At 42.5% G+C, this 19,193-nt stretch overlaps 1 protein-coding gene and 1 long non-coding RNA gene across 4 annotated transcripts in view; one reads left to right on the top strand and one right to left on the bottom strand.

Moving 5' to 3' along the window:
* The window catches only part of sorl1 (sortilin-related receptor, L(DLR class) A repeats containing), a 168,999-nt gene extending 162,308 nt beyond the window's left edge, over nucleotides 1-6,691 (bottom strand). For 2 of the 3 annotated variants that reach the window (XM_069894711.1, XM_069894709.1), the window contains exon 1: nucleotides 6,246-6,686. In XM_069894711.1, coding sequence (XP_069750812.1) covers nucleotides 6,246-6,506 — 261 coding nt within the window. In that variant the 5' untranslated portion in view covers nucleotides 6,507-6,686. Of the gene's footprint in view, nucleotides 1-6,245 lie in introns of all 3 variants that reach the window. The other variant, XM_069894712.1, reaches the window with a different exon arrangement.
* Nucleotides 5,803-19,193, top strand: part of LOC138741130 (uncharacterized) — a 29,780-nt gene continuing 16,389 nt past the window's right edge. The window contains exons 1-2 of the long non-coding RNA XR_011343349.1: nucleotides 5,803-6,797; nucleotides 16,500-16,574. This is a non-coding gene — a long non-coding RNA (uncharacterized lncRNA). The remainder of the gene's footprint in view (nucleotides 6,798-16,499; nucleotides 16,575-19,193) is intronic.

Below are 19,193 nucleotides of genomic sequence, written 5' to 3' on the forward strand. Positions count from 1 at the left end.
TTAGCTGTGTCTTCAATATATTTAATGAGGCAAACTTTACTGCTCTACTGGGCAGAGAATTCCAAAGATTCACTTCGATCTAGGAGAAACAGTTCCTCCTTATCTGGATCTTAAATATACGCCTTTGAAACTTGAGGTTATGTTATCTTACCACCTGCAGTGGAAGCATCCTCTCTGCTTCAACCTTGCCCATTTTCTTTCATGGTTTTTAAACATTTCTATACAATCTCCCTCAATTTTCTTAACTCTACTGAATATATTTGCATTGCATGGTAGCTGGATATTATCACAAAGATAATTAATAGAGCTTTCATCAAAAGCACACCCCCACCCCCCAACTCAAATTGCATTTATCAGTCTTTTAAAAAACATAACCCACATACAACCAAAAATAAAACACTCAGGAGCAGATCTAAGTTTCCATGAATAAAACCAATCCTGGCCTACTTCTTTAAAAATATATCAAATACATCACAAATAGCAAACATTTAAATCTGAAACTAAATCAAACTTTATTTCCAAAATCTGAAATATTCAATACACCTGGACATGCAGTAAAAACAGCAGTTAGTGCAGTATCAAAAGAAAGCAGATACTTTTTATTAATTGCTATCAGTACAAACATTATCTGGATAAGAAAATTAGTTTCAAGTACTGTGGCAAAGGAACAGCCCCTTTGGTCCTCAATATCGGTGTTGACCACAATACCAATTTAAACTGATCATATCTGCTAACACACAGCCCATATCCATCCATCCCCTGCCTATGTCCCCATCTAAATGTCTCTTTCATATCCATTTCATTGGTGGAATCAGAGTTGGAGAGGGTGATCAAATTTAAGTTCTTGGGAGTCACCATCTCGGAGGATCTTTCCTGGACCCAAAACACCAACGGCGTCTACTTACTCAGAAGTTTGCAGGAGTTTGGCATGACATCAGAAACCTGGCAAATTTCTCCCGATGTGCAGTGAAAAGTGTGCTGACCGCTTGCTTTACAGTCTGGTATGAGGTCACTAATACCCCGGAGCATAAAGCCCTGCAAAAGGTAGAGGATACAGCCCAGGACATTACAGGCATAACTTTCCACACCATCGAGAACATCGACATGGAACGCTGCTGTCAGAGAGCAGCAGCAATCATCAAGGATCCAAATCATCCGGCACACGCTCTATTCTCACTGCTACCATCAGGTAAGAGGTATAGATGCCAGTAGACTCACACCACCAGGTTCAGGAACACCTGCTACCCCTCCACCATCAGAGTCCTCAACAATAAACTCAATAAGGAACTCATTTAAGGACTCTTACTTTAGCACTTTATTGATTTTTTTTTTCTTTCTATATTGCGTAGTTTGTTTACATTTCTTTATTTACTTACATTTGTAAATCGAGAATTTTTTTGCACTACCAAAAAGTGGTAATTCTGCCATGCCCACAGGAAAAACAATAGCAAGTCTGTATGTGATGTCATGTATGTATTCTGATAATAAATCTGAAATTTGAATCCACCATCTCCCTGGCAGCACATTTCAGGTACCTACCACGGTGTATAAAAAAAACTTTACACTTTAAATCTATGCTGTCTAGTATTTAACTTTCACCCTGAGAGACAAAAAAGACCATCTACCCTACCTACATCTCAAATTTTGCATACTTCTATCAAGTCGCCCCTCATTCCCCCACACTCTGCAAAAAACAATCATATTTGTCCAAAGTCTCCTCATACAGTAGGTAATACTTTCCAATCCAGGCAACATCACAGTGATTCTCTCCTGCAACCTCTCCATTCTTCATTTAATATGGCAACCAAAATGGTACAAAATACTCCAAATGTGGCCTTATTCAAGTTTTACGCAGCTGCAAGACGACTTCTACATTTTTATACTCGATGCTCCAACCAGTAACTATGAACATGTTTTGTTGTATTTCTTGTCTCTATGTAATTCAATTATGCATATTATTGCAGTTTTAGTTGTGTTTGCAGTTCCATCCCCAACAAAGTACCTGTTCAGCTACAACAATTGAAAATTTCAGTGCACATGTACATTGAGTTTATTGATGTGTATATTGCACAAACTCAAAGACAAGTATACCATTCTTTACCACCCTATTCACACGTGCTGCCACTTCCAGTAAGCTACTGATATGAAGTCAAGTTTATTGTCATCGGATTGTACAAGTACAACTCAACAAAACAGTGTTCTCCACACCTCGGTGTAAAACATGCATGCAGCCAGGCATAACACACAATACACATGCAGGCACACAACCAAGTATAACAAATGGTACATATGCAGGGCAAATATTTTATCTATAAAAATAAATATTGTTTCATGATTATGAGAATCTCGGATGGTTAGTGTGAGCAGTTCCCTTGTCGTTCAGCATTCTCACTACCCGTGGGAAGAAACTGTTCCTCAGCCTGGTGGTGCTGGCACCTGCATCTCTTCCACAACGTGGAAGGGGTCCTCAATGATTTTGTGCACCTTCTTCACACAACGATCCCAGTAGATCACATTCATTTGGGGGGGGGGGGGCGGAGGGGGGGTTTGAGGAAAAAAGGCCCCCTTGATCCTTTCGGCCACCCATAGTCCTGTGGTTTAACTTCCAATCCATTTCTCTGCAGTAACCATACCTCACTGTGATGCAGCCAACTAGAACACCCTCGATAGAGCTCCTGTAGAAAGTTGACATAATGGTGGCCCATAGTCTTTCCCTCTTCAGCCTTCTCAAAAAGTGCAGTTGCTGTTGCTCCTTTCTGAAAAGTGGGGAGATGTTGAGGGCCCATTGGTCACTACTTAAGTGAACTCCAAGGAACTTGGGGCTCTCCACTTTCTCTACTACAGAGTTGTTGATGCGCAGTGGAGCGTGGTCATTCCTGGCCCTCCTGAAGTCCATGATCATCTCCTTTGTCTTGTCCACATTGTGACTCAGGTTATTACTTTCACACTGTATCATGAGATTTACCTCTTCTCCTCTGTAATGAGACTCATCATTGTTGCTGATGAGGCCGACTACTGTTGTGTCATCTGAAAACTTGCTAATATCGTTTGAGCTGGATCTGGCAATGCGCTTGTGGGTCAGTAGTGTGAACTGCAGCAGGCTGAGCACAGCCTGAGGTGCACCAGTGTTCTGCTTGATGGTGCTCGACCTTCTGCTACCAAGGTACCTCTTGAACATTAATGTTCCCAAGGGTCTTCTTTTTCCATTTGACTTTGCAAAGTACAAGACTTCACATTTGTCAGGATTAAATTCCATTTATTATTTTTCCACCCATATTTCCAACTGATCTATCATTTGACAACCTTTGTCATTATCCACAATTCCACCAACTGTTGCATCATCTGAAAACAAAGTTTGATAAGATTTTTTGAAGCAACTGAGAATAGTGTACTGTAGAGAGTAAAATATTTATTAGTCCCAATTACATCAGCTGTTTCCTAAGTGGGTAGGTTAAAATCATCTACCATTTATGAATTGCCATTACACAACAGACTACGACTTCAGTGAAGTGATCTATTTTCCACTACTGTCATGGTAACAAGCAGATTGAGAAGTCATTCTAAGACTAAACCAAATATATTTGTGGTTTTTTGTAATATTCTGATTTCTTCTGCCTCACATGACAAAATTCTAAAAGCAGCTGTAAAAATTTATAAATAAAATTGCAAGACTAAAATTTTGTCATCAGACAGAGGCAACATTTTTTATATTATTAAGACATTTATATAACATCAACACAAAATGTTGCCACTGTGGAGAAGAGGAAAACCAGTAGTACAAAGGTTATTACAAAATAATAATCCATTGAGGAATTCAGAAGAATCTATTATATCCAGAGGGATCAGTAGGTAGAAGATATCAAAAGACTGAGTAATTGTGAAGGAAAATATAATGCAAGCAAAGAAAAAGTAAAGGAGTACCTTTAGTAAAGCAGTTAGATATATTTGCTAAGGCTTACATTTTTTGGGAGACTCATCTTATTTTCAATTACTAGATAAATATTTAAAAAAACAGATCAAGTTCAACAGAATCCCCACTTTCCTTCAAGGGCATCTTAGTAAATCTCACTAATTCAGTTTTTAATGATGCACCATTGTTAACCTCACAATATATTCCAATATTTTCACAGTTGTAAAAAAAAGTGAGGCTAACATGTAGAAAATGAACCAAAGGCTACTTTTTAAGCTCCAACCAGATTAATACTCAATCAATGGGAGATTATCAAGCAGGAAATGGAGGACAAAAATTACTTTGCAAACTTTATTGGGTTAATTCAGGAAAGTCAATTATTTAAAATTTATTGACACAAAAAGATATCAAAGAGCTTGGCACTTAATTCAATATTATTTGAAGATACAAATACTTTTATCCCTGAATAGAACACATTTTATTAGACTATAAACAGCAATGTTATATTTCTGAAAAATCTCTCCAAAACACAAAAGTATTTATTTCCATTGGATTTGGTAAATTTGAAATAAGTATCACACTCACAGGAATTCATCAGGAATGTTAACTTCTTCCCGGACATATTTCTGTTTGCAAAATAACACAAAAAGTCCGATTCCATGAGTTTGCATGCCCAAGGGTTTTTAAAAAATAGATTTAAATCAGCACCTGGGAATCGACGGTAAGCCCAACATTTATTCCTGATATTAAACTGTTCAAGGTGCCGGAGATTAACCATCTTCACAAACCACCATCACATTGTTGTTGGAGAGGGAGTTCCCAAATTAGAACAAATAAAAATTACATTTCCAGATCAGGGATGCTGCGTGACTTGGAAGGGAACTAGCAAATGACTGTTCCCACGCGCCTTCTTCCCTTATCCTCCAGGATGGAAATCCTGGGATTGGGAGGTACATTCAGAGAAAAGTAAATGATTAACTGCCATATGTAAACATTACAAATGCTGTGTAATTACATATGGTCGGGACTGAGCATCTGGTACAATTGATGGACTACCTAAGTTCCCAAGAATTGAACATGGAGATCAGCAGCAAACATTGATGAAGCAGCTAAAGATGGTTGGAGCCAAGGCAAGCTCAGCATAAAATTTCTGTAGGCACTGCAGTCAAACATAGACAATAAATAAGGGTGACCATGTTCTCTCCTCAGACGACATCTTTCACTACCTGGCAGAGCCAGGTAGAATCTCATACTGTGTTATGAATAACTCATTTCTTGATACCAAAAGCTGATTATCTAATGAATACATTTTATTTCCTGCAAATTCAGAACGAATTTGTAGTTACATTGTTAATAACATATGTAACAGATTAACGGTTTGATCTTATTCATAAAAAAATTAACTATGGGAATATGAGAATGTCCATTTCTCATTTAGAAATTTGAGAGTGACAAAATTGTCCAGGATGTGCTTTAATATCTTATACATAGGCGAGTAAGGAACACGGGGGGGGGGGGGGGGGGGGGAATATGGTAACTAAAGAAATAACAAAATTCCATCAACTTGTCCTATTCAAAATCAGAGGAACTTTTTGGAATATGTATTTTACAATCAATTGGGGGGAAAAAAACCAAGAGGGGCACTATCGATGAACGAAGTCGGCTTCCAAACAGGAGAAAGAATATATCAGGAAAAAGGATCATGAAACACAAAGGTTGTCTGTCCTGAGACATTGACTGTGGCTCCTTCTACAGATGCCCCTGAATATTTCCAGCATTTGCTTTCATGCCCAATCAGACTCACAAAATCTCCAGGACCAAAGAAGAGAAAAATAACCTACTTGGCCAAACTGATAAGCGTCACGATAAAGCAAACAAGCCAACCTGCAAAAATAAAGTTGGAGAACGCTGCATGGCTTGCTGAGTCCCTCCAGCATTTTTGTCAGCAAGTGGCACGAAGAGCTTTGAATGGGTGGGAAATGATTGTTGCTTGGCCAGAAGTGTTTTCTGTGCTTCTAGAGAAGCTGAGAGCTTCCAGCCATCGAGAAAAGCTGGTCGCCAGCAATTGCAAGCTGAGAGACACACACTGACTTGTGCATAGAAGAAGACATTCACTTGCAAGCGGGGTTTAACTCTAAATACTTTCCAGGGTTGATGTGCCCTGTGATAGAACCGATTTGATTAGCAACAAATAAGGAGGTGGAAGGAAAAGCTCGGGTTGGAGCAGATCGGAAGACACGGCGGGCACCTGGAATTCGCCAACATCATTTGCAGTTGAATTCTGGAAAGAAACGCGAGGTTGTATTTTTAAGCCAAAGCTCTGAGGTTCCGGTACCTGCCCCAAAAGCTCCAGATGCTGCTGAGCGTCTGCGCTCCTGCGCCACCGATGCCGATTCCTCTGGAGCAGCGTCGCCGGCCCTTCCTCGGAGAAATCCGCCGCCACGGTCAGAGCCCTCCGGTCCTGCGGGTCGGCGGCTAATCCGTGGCGGACGTGCAACGTCCGCGAGCTGGAGGAGGGTCGTCTCGCCCCGGCCAAGGCGAACAGCGCTTGCAGGACGATCCAGCCCCGGCAGACTCTCGCTCCGCAGCCCGCCATCTTAGCCAGGATTAGTGGCTTGCGTTCAGCGGTGGATAGTATCGGTCGGCAGATACATTTCTTTCTTTCCCTCCCCGCCCCTTTAAGGACGTGACGCCCCTTTAACGACGTGACGCCCGAGGCAGGTACCGCTTCCTCATTTGACAAGCGGCCCTTGCACGGCCGGCTGCAAGACCTGGGTTCATTGGGTGGAACGGCGCCGGACGTCAACCTGCTGTGAGCCCACCGGTGGGGTGGTGCGCCTGCGCACTGCTCGGCTGTCAATCACAGGTCGAGCTGCTCCACGCCGAGGTGAGCCACTCAGATCTCGGAGGCGGGCCGTGCAGGTGGTTGACTTTGCAGACGCAAAGTTCCTGCCGTGGAGCCGTCGCGCCAGTTCCAAGCTCTCTGCTCTTCGCAGACCATTGCAATGTTTCGAATTTGCATCCTCGAAGAGGGTGCATCATGACAATTCTCCGTGAAAAGCCGCGGTCCTTGAGGCTCGGGGCAGCCAACGCTGTGCGGACGGACCACATTCTCGACTCCTTCCATGACCCGCGGTTGAGACTGACCGGGAACCCCCTGAAACAGTAGAGAGGGGGAGGGGGGGGGGATGCCACAATGGTGTAAATAGAAATGAATGTAACAGTCTGTGGATACAATGCTGAGGGTGGGAAGAGGCGCACAACGGTTTTCTTTTTCTAAATAATTTATGGTGAATAAATTATTTTTTGGTATTAAAAAACAAATTGGCTCCATAGATAATTTCGAAGCCCCCTCCTGTGCCATAAATTTCAAAAATTTTAACATTAGAAAGTCCTTCCTTTTTTAAAATGATCTCATTAGTCTGAATTGGCCCTCTTGGATGAACTCAGTGTCAAAAGAAGGTAAGGCTATTTAACCAAAAATAGGCTTTATTCATCAAAAAAATTATCTTCCTTTTTTTAAATGAAGCCCCAGCGGGGTGATGGGCGATGTATATCAGCACAGGTCTTGCAGTCCACACAGTTCAAAGGTGGTTTTATTCGGCGCTGAGATCTCCGAAATACTGCTGGTTGGATCGTTGGTTCCAACGGAACAGTGGCTTGTTCGACCAGCTGGGCGTCGGAGGGCTGAATTGTGTCGGTTTGCACTGGGTCGCTGCCCAGGGATATCGGGTGCACCTCCCATGCCAGGGCCCGAAGTATCATCCTGTCCATCCGGGTACCTTACCGACGCATACTAGGGGTTCGCATGCAGGAGGTGCACTTCCTCGGCCAGTGGATCTGCCTTGTATGTTCTAACATGCTTCCGGAGAAGCAATGGCCCCAGGTTCCCGTCCTCCTCGGGAAGGAGAACAATTTTTCATGTGGCATTGCATTAGTTGCAGTGCAAAGTAGGGACCTGGTGGCATGCAGCACTTCTGGAAGGACCTCTTGCCACTGGGATACAGGCAACCCTTTTGACTTGAGGACCAAAGGGACTGCCTTCCAGATCATCCCACTCTCCCTCTCCATCTGCCCGGGCTTGTAGCTATGCCCCTGGATAGGAAGTATTGCTGCAACTCCTCACTCATGAAGATGAATCCCCCATTGCTGTGAACGTAACCAGGGTATCCAAACAGAGTGAATACTGTGCGGAGTGCTTTAATGATCATGTTGGGGCAGGGAATGGTGAATAAGAAACGTGAGAACTCATCCACGATGCTCAGGAAGTAGATGTTTTGATTCGTAGATAGGAGGAGGCGCTTGATGTCCATGCTGAGACATTTGAAGGGGCATGATGAGTTGGGCTCTCTCCTGTCTGGAAAACTGCAGCTTGCATTCCACACAGACTGGCAATTGCAAGTCAGCTCCCTGACTTCCTCTACTGAGTAGGGGAGGTTACGGGCCATCACAAAATTGTAGAGCCTCTGCCACCCTGGCAGAGGCTATCGTGGAGGGCCTGGAGGTGATCAACTTGCACCCTGGTGCAGGTTCTCCTGGACAGGGCATCAGGTGGCTTATTGAGCTTGCCCAGCTGATACAAGATCTCATAATTATAGTTGGATGCTCAATTCTCCACCTCATGATCTTGTCATTTTTTTATTTTACACCATTGTTTATTGTTAAACATAAAAGCAACAGCTCTCTGGTCCATCAGCAGGGTGAATGGTCTGCCACCAGAGTAGTGCCTCCAGTGATCCACAGCCTCCACTAAAGCTTTTGCCTCCTTCTTGATGGCAGAGTGTCTGTATTCAAGGCTTTGGAGGGTGTGGGGAAAAAAAAATGCCACTTGCCTTTGTCCTGGGTAAACTTGTACCTCTCACTTTGTTCGTTTTAGATTGGTCACAGTGTTTGAGCTACCGAAAAAAAATAGACACAGACGCAGAAAGCACTTTATACAAATCTTTATTACAAATCCTAAAGCTGATATCAAACTACAATATGCAAGCCCTTCCCAATTATACTTGTCAACACCTGGACTGGTTCCAACTGCCAAGGCGAGGCAATGACTGCACACTTGTAGTAGGTTGTCAGGGCACCGGTAACAGCTTCTCCACCTCCCCCGACCGGGACGTTGGGTGGACTCTAGAAGTTCTTCTTCTTGCTGAGAGATGTTGCCACCTCTCGGAGAGTCTCAAACTTCAGCAGCGGGGCTAATGGCTTATATTACCCAAATACTGCCTACTCAAGCACCTATTCCCAGAACAAAACGAAAGATAAGCGAGCAAGCTAGCATGCCTAGGCTTCTATTGAATAACACAACTTTCTAGCTTATCATTTTGAATACAATGGTTTATTTTGCGTCAAGGTTAGGTCTCTGCCTAAAAGACTGCGACCAAAACAAGCAGGAAGATTAAATGTTCTTGGTACACAGATGTCTTTTTGTCAGATAACTGCATCTCTGGACCCCATGGTGGAATTTAACTTATGTCTGCTGAGTCTCAAGCAGGTTGATTCTCAGCCTTGCAGGAGCAAAAAACATGGTTTAAATCCTCCAATACAGCCTGCCTGCTTGGTTCAGTGTGGCGGCCAGGGCGAAGTCGGAGGCATCACTTTCCACTTGGAATGGGATGGATTCATCAATGGCATGCATCCCCACTTGGCAATCTCCTTGATGCCCTTGAAAGCCTTATGGGCCTCCACTGATGGGGGAAAGGTTGTGGTTTTCACTAGGGGTTGGGCCTTGTCTACATAGTTGAGGATCTATTGGGAAAAATACAAGAAGAGCTCCAGGCACTTTTTAAAAACTCTTGGAGTTCTGTGGCAGAGGTAATTCCAGAAGGCGCCGCATGTGCTCGGGATTGGGGGTGACGACGCCATGCTCCACCACGTACCCTAGGATTGCCAGCCACTTAGTGCTAAACACACACTTTTTCTTGAGACGGAGGGCCTTAGGGGTAGCCAGGAACCTCTGCAGGTTCTCGTCGTGTTCCTCTGGTCATGGCCACAGATGGTGACAATGTCCAGATATGGATATGTAGCCTTTAGTTCATTGTCATCACCATGTGGTCCATTTCCTTTTGGAACACCAACACCCCATTCGTGAGGCTGAATACAACCCATGGGAAATGATAGAGTCAGCCATTGGCCTCAAGTGCCGTGTATGGATGGTCTTTTGGGTGAATCGGGATTTGGTTGTTCACCAATTTGAGGTCTATGGTAGAGAAGACCCTATACTTGGCGATTTCATTCACCATATCAACTATGTGGGGCAAAGGGTAGGCGTCCAGTGGGGTGAACCAGTTGATGGTCTGACTGTAGTCTATCACCAACCGGTACTTCTCCCCACCACCATAACTTACCCCCTCCAGGAACTGTTACTCCATTCTGTAATGCCCTCCTCCAGCAGCCACTCCACCTCCATCTTAATTAATTCCCTGTCCCCAGGCCTGTATCGCCTGCTCTTAGTGCAACAGGTTTGCAGTGCAGGGTGAGGTTTTGGAACAGCAGAGGGGGAGGGACCTGGAGGGTGGCCAGGCCGCAGGTCGGGTGCCCAACCTGACATTCAAGCATGTAATTGGTTCTCTTCGGGGGAATAGACTAGGCCTCCTGGAACTGGTTATTACTGATGGCAAGGGGAGGGAGGGGGGCGATAGGGCCCATCAAACTGCATCAACAAACTCAAACTAGCATTGGAAACCCAACCCCAATAATGACGGGTACGCAGAGGTGGGGCATAACCGGCTGTTTGAAGTTCTTGTATTTCGTGTCCCCCATGGTCACAGTGTAGCTCACGCGGATTTCCACAGAGAGGGATTTGAAGGCTAGTGCTACCTTGGTGGGGAAACAGTCAGGGAATAACGTTTGGCTGTTCCTGTGTGTAGGAAGCTCTCAGTGCTTCCCACGTCAAACAGGCAGCCTGTGGTGTGGCCATTTATCTCGATGTCCATCACAGATTGCCCAAGCTGATGTGGTCTATTCTAGTCCAGCACAATGGAAGCCAACGTCAGCTCACTGTCCGAGTCACTGCTACTATGTCGTAGGGATGGCTGCCGCCAAGATGGCAGCAATAGTTGCACCTCACGTGCTCAGCGATAACAGCGGTAGTCAGGAGCCTCCCCCACCCAAGATGGTGACACCCATTCTCCCCACCTGGTGGTCATATGGCCCACTGAGTAGGCCTCTGTGTTCTTTTGGGCAGTCTCCATCGCTCAGGTCATCTCTTCCTGTAGGGGCCGATCACCTTTCTCACAGAGTTGTTCCCTTATGTGATGGGAGCGGAAACCAGCGACGGAAGAGCTCCTCCTGGTTGGTCGCCATAGTCATGTCCCAGCATCTGCAGGCTCGCCCCAGCTCCCATATGGCCCTCACAAAATCAACCAAAATCATCACTTGGGCCCTGGCTAGAACCACACAAGCATTGCCTTCACTGGGGCTCCATATTGTTGTCAGAATAGGGCCATTGCCACTTTGTATCCAGTGCAGTTGCAAATTATTTGCTACGCTCAGTGGACCATAGCTGCGAAAAGCAGGTCGTACCGATCATTTTCGACTGTGATTTCATGGCAACTCAGGTAGACCTTCAAACAGTGTAGCCACATATCAAACTTTACGGAGGCCTCTGGTTCCTTTGGCTCAATCTCCAGCTTCTTCAGTTGGATTGCCTCATCCATGGCACTTTCAAATTCTGATCAATAAAATGTAGTGCGATCAATGACCAACCCACAGACATGAAGCAAGCAGTCAAAGGCTTTATTAATCAGAAAACCCAGACATATCCCTACATGCTTTTGGCTCACATCCAAGGCAGGTATGAGGGAAGAGACTAGGGCTCAGTCTTTATTAGGGGATCTTATGGGAAGGGGCTACAGGTACTGAAGATGGGCCAGCCTGCCCAGCCCAGTGAGGACATGCCTGCAGTACCGTGTTCCACCTCAAACAGCTTTCACTGGAGAAAATGCCAGGAACAAGATCTGTTTGTTTTAAAAGATGAATTAAATTGCGAGTATGGGCCAGCTCTTCAGCGCTTGACGTCCTGTTTTGCGGAAACTGCCAAAATGTTTGGCCTGGAAGTCAGCTTGAAGAAAACTGAGGTCCTCCATCAGCCAGCTCCCCACCATGACTACCAGCCCCCCCCACATCTCCATCGGGCACACAAAACTCAAAGCGGTCAACCAGTTTACCTATCTCGGCTGCACCATTTCATCAGATGCAAGGATCGACAACGAGATAGACAACAGACTTGCCAAGGCAAATAGCGCCTTTGGAAGACTACACAAAAGAGTCTGGAAAAACAACCAACTGAAAAACCTCACAAAGATAAGCATATACAGAGCCGTTGTCATACCCACACTCCTGTTCGGCTCCGAATCATGGGTCCTCTACCAGCATCACCTACGGCTCCTAGAACGCTTCCACCAGCGTTGTCTCCGCTCCATCCTCAACATTCATTGGAGCGCTTTCATCCCTAACGTCGAAGTACTCGAGATGGCAGAGGTCGACAGCATCGAGTCCACGCTGCTGAAGATCAAGCTGCGCTGGGTGGGTCACGTCTCCAGAATGGAGGACCATCCCCTTCCCAAGATCGTGTTATATGGCCAGCTCTCCACTGGCCACCGTGACAGAGGTGCACCAAAGAAAAGGTACAAGGACTGCCTAAAGAAATCTCTTGGTGCCTGCCACATTGACCACCGCCAGTGGGCTGATATCGCCTCAAACCGTGCATCTTGGCGCCTCACAGTTTGGCGGGCAGCAACCTCCTTTGAAGAAGACCGCAGAGCCCACCTCACTGACAAAAGGCAAAGGAGGAAAAACCCAACACCCAACCCCAACCAACCAATTTTCCCCTGCAACCGCTGCAACCGTGTCTGCCTGTCCTGCATCGGACTTGTCAGCCACAATCGAGCCTGCAGCTGACGTGGACTTTTACCCCCTCCATAAATCTTCGTCCGCGAAGCCAAGCCAAAGAAGAAGAAAGATGGGAGGCATGCATTTGGCAGCATTGCAATGAATTTAGAGGATCCAAGGTGACCTGACTGAGGTGTTTAAAATTTTGTAGCAGGAAATTAAGGAGAATTCATGAAAAGAGATCCAGTCAAGCTCAAATTTTAATATTTTGCTTGGAATTAATTTGGAAAAAAGCTTGTAAGATGAAGGTTTGAGGTGAACTTAAATCCTCCCCTCAAAGGCTACAGATTCTAGGGTCAACTGAACTTTTAAGACTGAGAACAATAAATTTACTTTCAACCAGTGATTAATGTAGAGCAATAAAGGGAATTGGAGTTTTTTTTTCAAGATTCAAAATTATTTTATTGTCATGCAATAAAACAGAAAAAGTAATATTACATGAAATTTCCTTTAATCTACCGTGAAATTACCAAGCCTAAGAAAGAGAAGCAAAAGAGAATCTCCCTAGAGTCACCGAGTCTCCATGGGTTTGCCTCCAGCATAGTTGAAATGCACGATTGCGAATGGGAGAAAAGTTGAAGAACCTGAATGGCCACTTCTGTCCCCAATGTTCACAGAATTCTCCTGCACACTTCAATTCTGCCATTTCCTCTCCTAGACTGTGACTGTACTGAGATGGCAGTTGCTCACTTGCTTTATATTTTCTGTTCACTTCCTTTCAGTGGATTCTGACTTTTCTGGCCCTTTTTTTCAGTTACTGAACTTCTTTCTTCAAATCAGCAGATAGAGAGGGCATCATTTCACAAAAATAAAAAAGATATATTCTTCTAACATCAAGAAACAATATCAAATATCAATTAAAATGCTGTTGGTGGAATGTAAAATGACATGCTACTTTATGTAAAAAATTTAAAGCTTTTAAATAGTGGAGAAAATAGAAGGACCTCGATATTGCAGACACGAGGGTTATTTAAAAATACAAGTTAGCCCACAATAATCCTTATTGACAGTAAATACAAAGCAAGGAGGTGATATTTGGATTGCTCAGCAGCTTGCTTAAGTCATATGGTTTGAATTTCACTTCCTTCCTTTGTAAGGGCAGCCATAAAAGAATTAGAAAATGTACAAGCAATATTCACTCAAAAGTTAAAGGGAACTGTTATGATCCCAGAGGACCCCAAAACCCAGCAGCAATAGATATTCACCAAAACAAATGGTTACTTAAACAAAAGTTGCTTTTAATTATCTTTAACATGAAAACAGAATCACACTTTAACTTATCACTATTGACTTAACTAACCTAACTTAACCCCCTTCTAATTCTAAGCACATGTGTGTGTAAGTTCAGAAAAGTTCTTTGGTTCACAGTCCAATCTCACTTCTCATTCCTCCAAGTTCACTGGTTGTAGGCAATTCTTAGACTGTGCACAGAATTTAAGGCTTTGGTGCTTGAATGGAAAATGGTTACCGATCAGGAATTTTCTTGTCAGTTTTCAGAGGGTGATTTGTTGTTCCAGGACATCCACAACTGATGTACTTCCATCAGCCACTCCAGTGTCTTGCTGACAAAACTTGCTCCTTCAGGGTTCTCCAGATGATAACCTCTTCCTTTCAGGTCACCATAGAGTTCCTTTTTGTTTTTCTTATTCCAAGTGAAACATTAGACAGCCAGTCCTCTCCTCTCTTGCATGAACCACAAGAGCTTTGACTAGGCCATCTTCCAAATGGGCTCACCAACTTGTCCTGTTCCAGTCCCAGCTACTTCTGCTGGCTGTAACACTGTACAAGTGATCTGTGTGTGTGTGTGTGTGTGTGTGTGTGTGTGTCTCTCTCTCTCTCTCTCTCTCTCTGAGAGAAAGCCTGTTTACTCCTTCTGCTTGCAAAAGCATATGATCCCCTTACAACAGTAAGTTCTCTTCCAGACAGCAGCGGCTCCAGCATGCTCTTTCATCTGTTGCCTTTGGTAAACACCAATCCATTACTGACGTCTCTTGAGCACTCTTCAAAGCTCTTGCAAAAGCTGTGTAACCGATATGTCTAGCGTGGAGCAGAGCTCCAGTATTTCAAACAAGATCTATTTTAAAGTGTTTGTATGTGACCTACTCTAACAAACCTTTCCCAATTTATCTCCCAAAAACATATCTATATACTCTGTCACAGAACAAAGGGAAGGGAGTTTCAGAGAGACTTGAGAAATTCATCTTCTCAACTCGTGAAAAACTCTCAAAGATCTTCCAGATAATGAAGAGTTGTGCTTAGCAAAACAAAGTTAAGAATATTTCTCACCAGTTGAGGTGTTAACAAATGAACCTATATTTAAGATAATCACAGAAAAAGAGTATGTTAGAAAAATGTATTAGTGGGTAGAATATAAATTCTGTGTTACAAAGTATAGTTGAAGCAGCATCTTTAAATTCTTCCAAAACATAATTAGTTGTAAGTATGCGGGTGGCAAGCAGGATTGGACTGGGTATCTCAGGTGAACAAAACACGTCAAGAGATGAAAGGCCTAATTGCGAACCTCTCTCTTTATGATCACAAAATGTAACATGTTTTGCAAGAAGCTGGTGGAAATTTAGCTCTTACGTTTTCAGGTGCGATTTTGTCACATGACATGAGCAGCATCTGTGCTTTTCAATTAAATTTGAAAATGGATCAAATTCCCTTCCAATATTCACTATCAGCTATGCTTCTAAAACAAGGAATTTATTACCTGTTGCAGTATTAGAATTAGAATTTTCTAAGTGAAGGTCTGAATTCTTGTTTTTTTATATGCCAATTTAAAAATATTATTTTTCTCAGATTTTGTTCAAGATTCCTTTTACTGACTCATTAAAAATGCAACTTACCAATTATACTTTAACTTTTGTCTGCTATCAGGTAGACACAGAGTCACCATTAGTAATTAGTAGTCACATTTTGATCCTAGGTTTCAAAGCAAGAGAGGATTTAAGTTGTTGTTTATAATACAGTGAAACCTCATTAGAACGCGATTCGTTAATCCGCAGAATTGCTTATAGCGCGGCTGTCTGTGGGCTCCAAACATTGATTTTATGATGCCAGGCTAACAGTGGCTCACAGCCACAAACTCAAAAATGGACTCATGACTCATTTACAAGATGTGTATGTTAATATGTGGAGTTTAAAGGTCTTCTTAAAGGGTTTGAGTCACAGTATTCTGTTTTCCTGCTTCTTGAATCATGACATGTATGCATCTGTTCTGCAACACCACTGTAATGCGGTATGAAATCTTGGACCCCAACTACCGCGTTCTCGCGAGGTTTTACTGTATATCCTTATGACCTAAAGGTATGTGAATGCAAAGCAGTATTAATAGTAGTGGGGCATTGACAGAAGAAAAAATGAATTAAGAAAATGATGGCACTCATAGTTAGCATTTCAACTGTTTAAATCGTCAGCCAAAATTTGATCAGTAAACCCTGGAGTTCACATCATATCTACAAGTCTAATCTCTGGAAATGCTTTTATTGGGATAAAAAGAAGCATTAGTTGAATGAATTAAAGTTAAAACAGTGAGAGGAAGGAATCCAATGCAAACCCCAATCCATCATCATCACACCATTTTTTGTTGGGTAACTTGATTTAAAATGACACCTGTGGTGTAGTTTGGAAGTTAGATGTAGGATAGCCAGTAAGAATAATGTCTCGGATTTTTATGACAATGAATATTCTTACATTTTAGGGTGTGGCCCAAATGTGACCAGATATAATGATCTCACTTTTCCAACTTCACTTCAAGACTGAACTTTACATCTGTGTAAGTCCTGCCCACAGCTAATGCAGATACTTTTAGTACCACTACATAATGTCTCTTAATGCGTCAAATTATTATGAGTATCAGTGTGACAAAAATTGTCTTTGTAGTGGATGACGTCACATCTTGATTTAAATTATGTAATTTCAGTAAGGAGTTATAGAAAGATAATTATCCAGACTTAAAGATCTGGGAAAGAATGAATTAGAATCAATCTGAAAATGCAGATGAATTTGAAATCAGAATGAGTCGTAAATGAATAGGAAAGGCCTTAATTGGGGTAAGATTGACAGTTAACTGAGCATATTTCAATTGGAAGATCTACGTAGTTCAGGCTGACCCACCATTAAAGCATCACCTCAATTCTGATTCATTTTTCAAAATTAATATTTTTATTGATTCAGAATTTCAGTCTTAATTTTTTTTTACAACGTTGAGACATATTGTTTAGGAAATCCTTGGAGGAGGGGAAGGATTTGAATCAAAACAGTACTCTTTTCAATGATGTGGAAATTTATAATAGCAAGCATATTCCCATCTTGATAGTTTATTTGCAACAAGATCGCTGAGAGCACCTGCTCTGAGATATTGTGGTGTTTGAGGCAGAGGAGTAGCAGCTGCAGTTTGCAACCACGTCAGCCAATTCACACTGAGAACAGCTTCTGTTGTGTGTGTTGTGCTATCGGTTTGTTTCTATATTTAATTGGTGAACAACAATTCTAAATGTATCAAAATCGATGTATTATCTAATGTTCATGGATAAATGTAATTTATGGTAAAATACTGCTTAACTGGCATTGATAAACACAATAGAACCAAAAGACTCGAGGTTTGACAACCCGTGCATTTTGGGTTTACTGATCTCAGTGAAGCTGGTAACTAGAGCATTCCAAACAACGTCTGCCCCCAAGATGAGGTAAATTAGCAGTTGTTCCCATTCCTCATTGGTGTCCATTGACCTAGATGGAAAGTATGTGTGTGAATGTCAAGTTAGAGCAGGATTAAGTTCAGCTATGATACTCCCACCATAGTGAAGCAGTCTATTTAAACTGATGTTAACAATATTGCATCACTTTACAAATGGTTATCATAGACATTTACAGAAGACCATTTTGTTTATTTGAGCTATGCCCGTTGTCTCCCAAAATTAACAATTCTTTATGAATAATCAGTTGCTCCTATTATCTAAACACTTTCACAAAAGTGGCTTCCCCTCCACCACTATCAACAGCCCTCACCACCATCTCCTCCATTTCTTGCTCATCTGTCCTGGCCCCCTCTGGCCCCCAGTCTATGAGGCCATGAGTTTATGTATTGTGGTTGAATAGTTTTGCTGTTTCTAATGGCCTCAGGATTGCACAATTTTGAATTGCCAAATCTAAACTTGCCCCATTTAACACATTACTACCATGCAATCATGATGTATTTGGTGTAAAATCATGACTCGGTGTTCTGTAGTGATCTCTACCTACACTATTTATGGACAAATCATGAAATAATTACAACAGACAAGAAGACCATCGAGACATTTATGTGCATAGTGGCTTTCTGAAGGATTAATCCTGCTTGTCCTTCTCCCTAAAGCAATGAAAGCTTGTTCTCTTCAGAGACGTATGCAGAACCCTCTTGAATGCAACAATTGTACCAAACTCCATCACTAGCCCTGGCAGAAGCTCCCAGACTCCAGCTGGCTTGCTCTGTTTAAAAAAAAATTCTATTTTTGCCAATTACTCAATGTCCTCTGGTACTTGGTGCCTCCACCAATGGAACAGTTTCTCTCTACCCATTCTGCGTTGACCCTACATGACTTGAATCCCTATACAAGATCTCCTCACAACACTTCCAAGGAGAACAATTGCAATTTTTCTTTCATAGACACATAATCAGTTCCTCATCTCTAATAATCTCCACTTCATTGTTCCTAAAGCCGTCATATCTTTTCCTCATGTAAAGTTCAGAACAAGACAACTTTACTTGTCACTGAACCAGTATTTTATAAAGGTCAATATGATTTTAAAACCCAAGCTCCTCAACCTGCCCTGAAACTTTCAATTCATTTTGAATATATATAAAACACCATATTTCATGCTCTTAATCCAGTTTCAGAATTGTGGCCTGTAGATCATATGATTGCTTTTCAATCTCCCAAACAAAATATAGTGCCACATTTCTGACCATTACAACCAATTTTCTGCTACTTTTCTTTTCCCTCAAGGCCTCAGACATAATAACAAGCCAATTATGCAACAATCTATCAAATATATTTTGAATTTGGCCTATCCAGAACCTAGTTATATCTTTTTGTACAGAATACTGATGTGAAGTTCTTGAAAAGTACTCTGTAACGTGCCCTCCCTCAATGAGTAAATGAGTGCCTATTTTAATTTCCTTTTTCTATTTTACATGCCTCTGGAATACTTTTGGGTTCCTTTTATGGTTGCATTGAAAAAGTTAGATTGTAAAAAGAGTTACTTTTATATTGGTTCTTTGTCCACCTGCCTCCAGAACCAGTGTGCCCACAATGCTCTGGTCTTTTGCAGGATGTTTTGGTCAAGGTCATACTTTTTTTCTAGTTTTTTTAAATCTAGTGGAATACAGATTGGGAAGGATGGTAGGTATTAA

This window comes from Narcine bancroftii, chromosome 8 (assembly GCF_036971445.1).
Source record: "Narcine bancroftii isolate sNarBan1 chromosome 8, sNarBan1.hap1, whole genome shotgun sequence".
Taxonomy (NCBI): Eukaryota; Metazoa; Chordata; class Chondrichthyes; order Torpediniformes; family Narcinidae; genus Narcine; species Narcine bancroftii.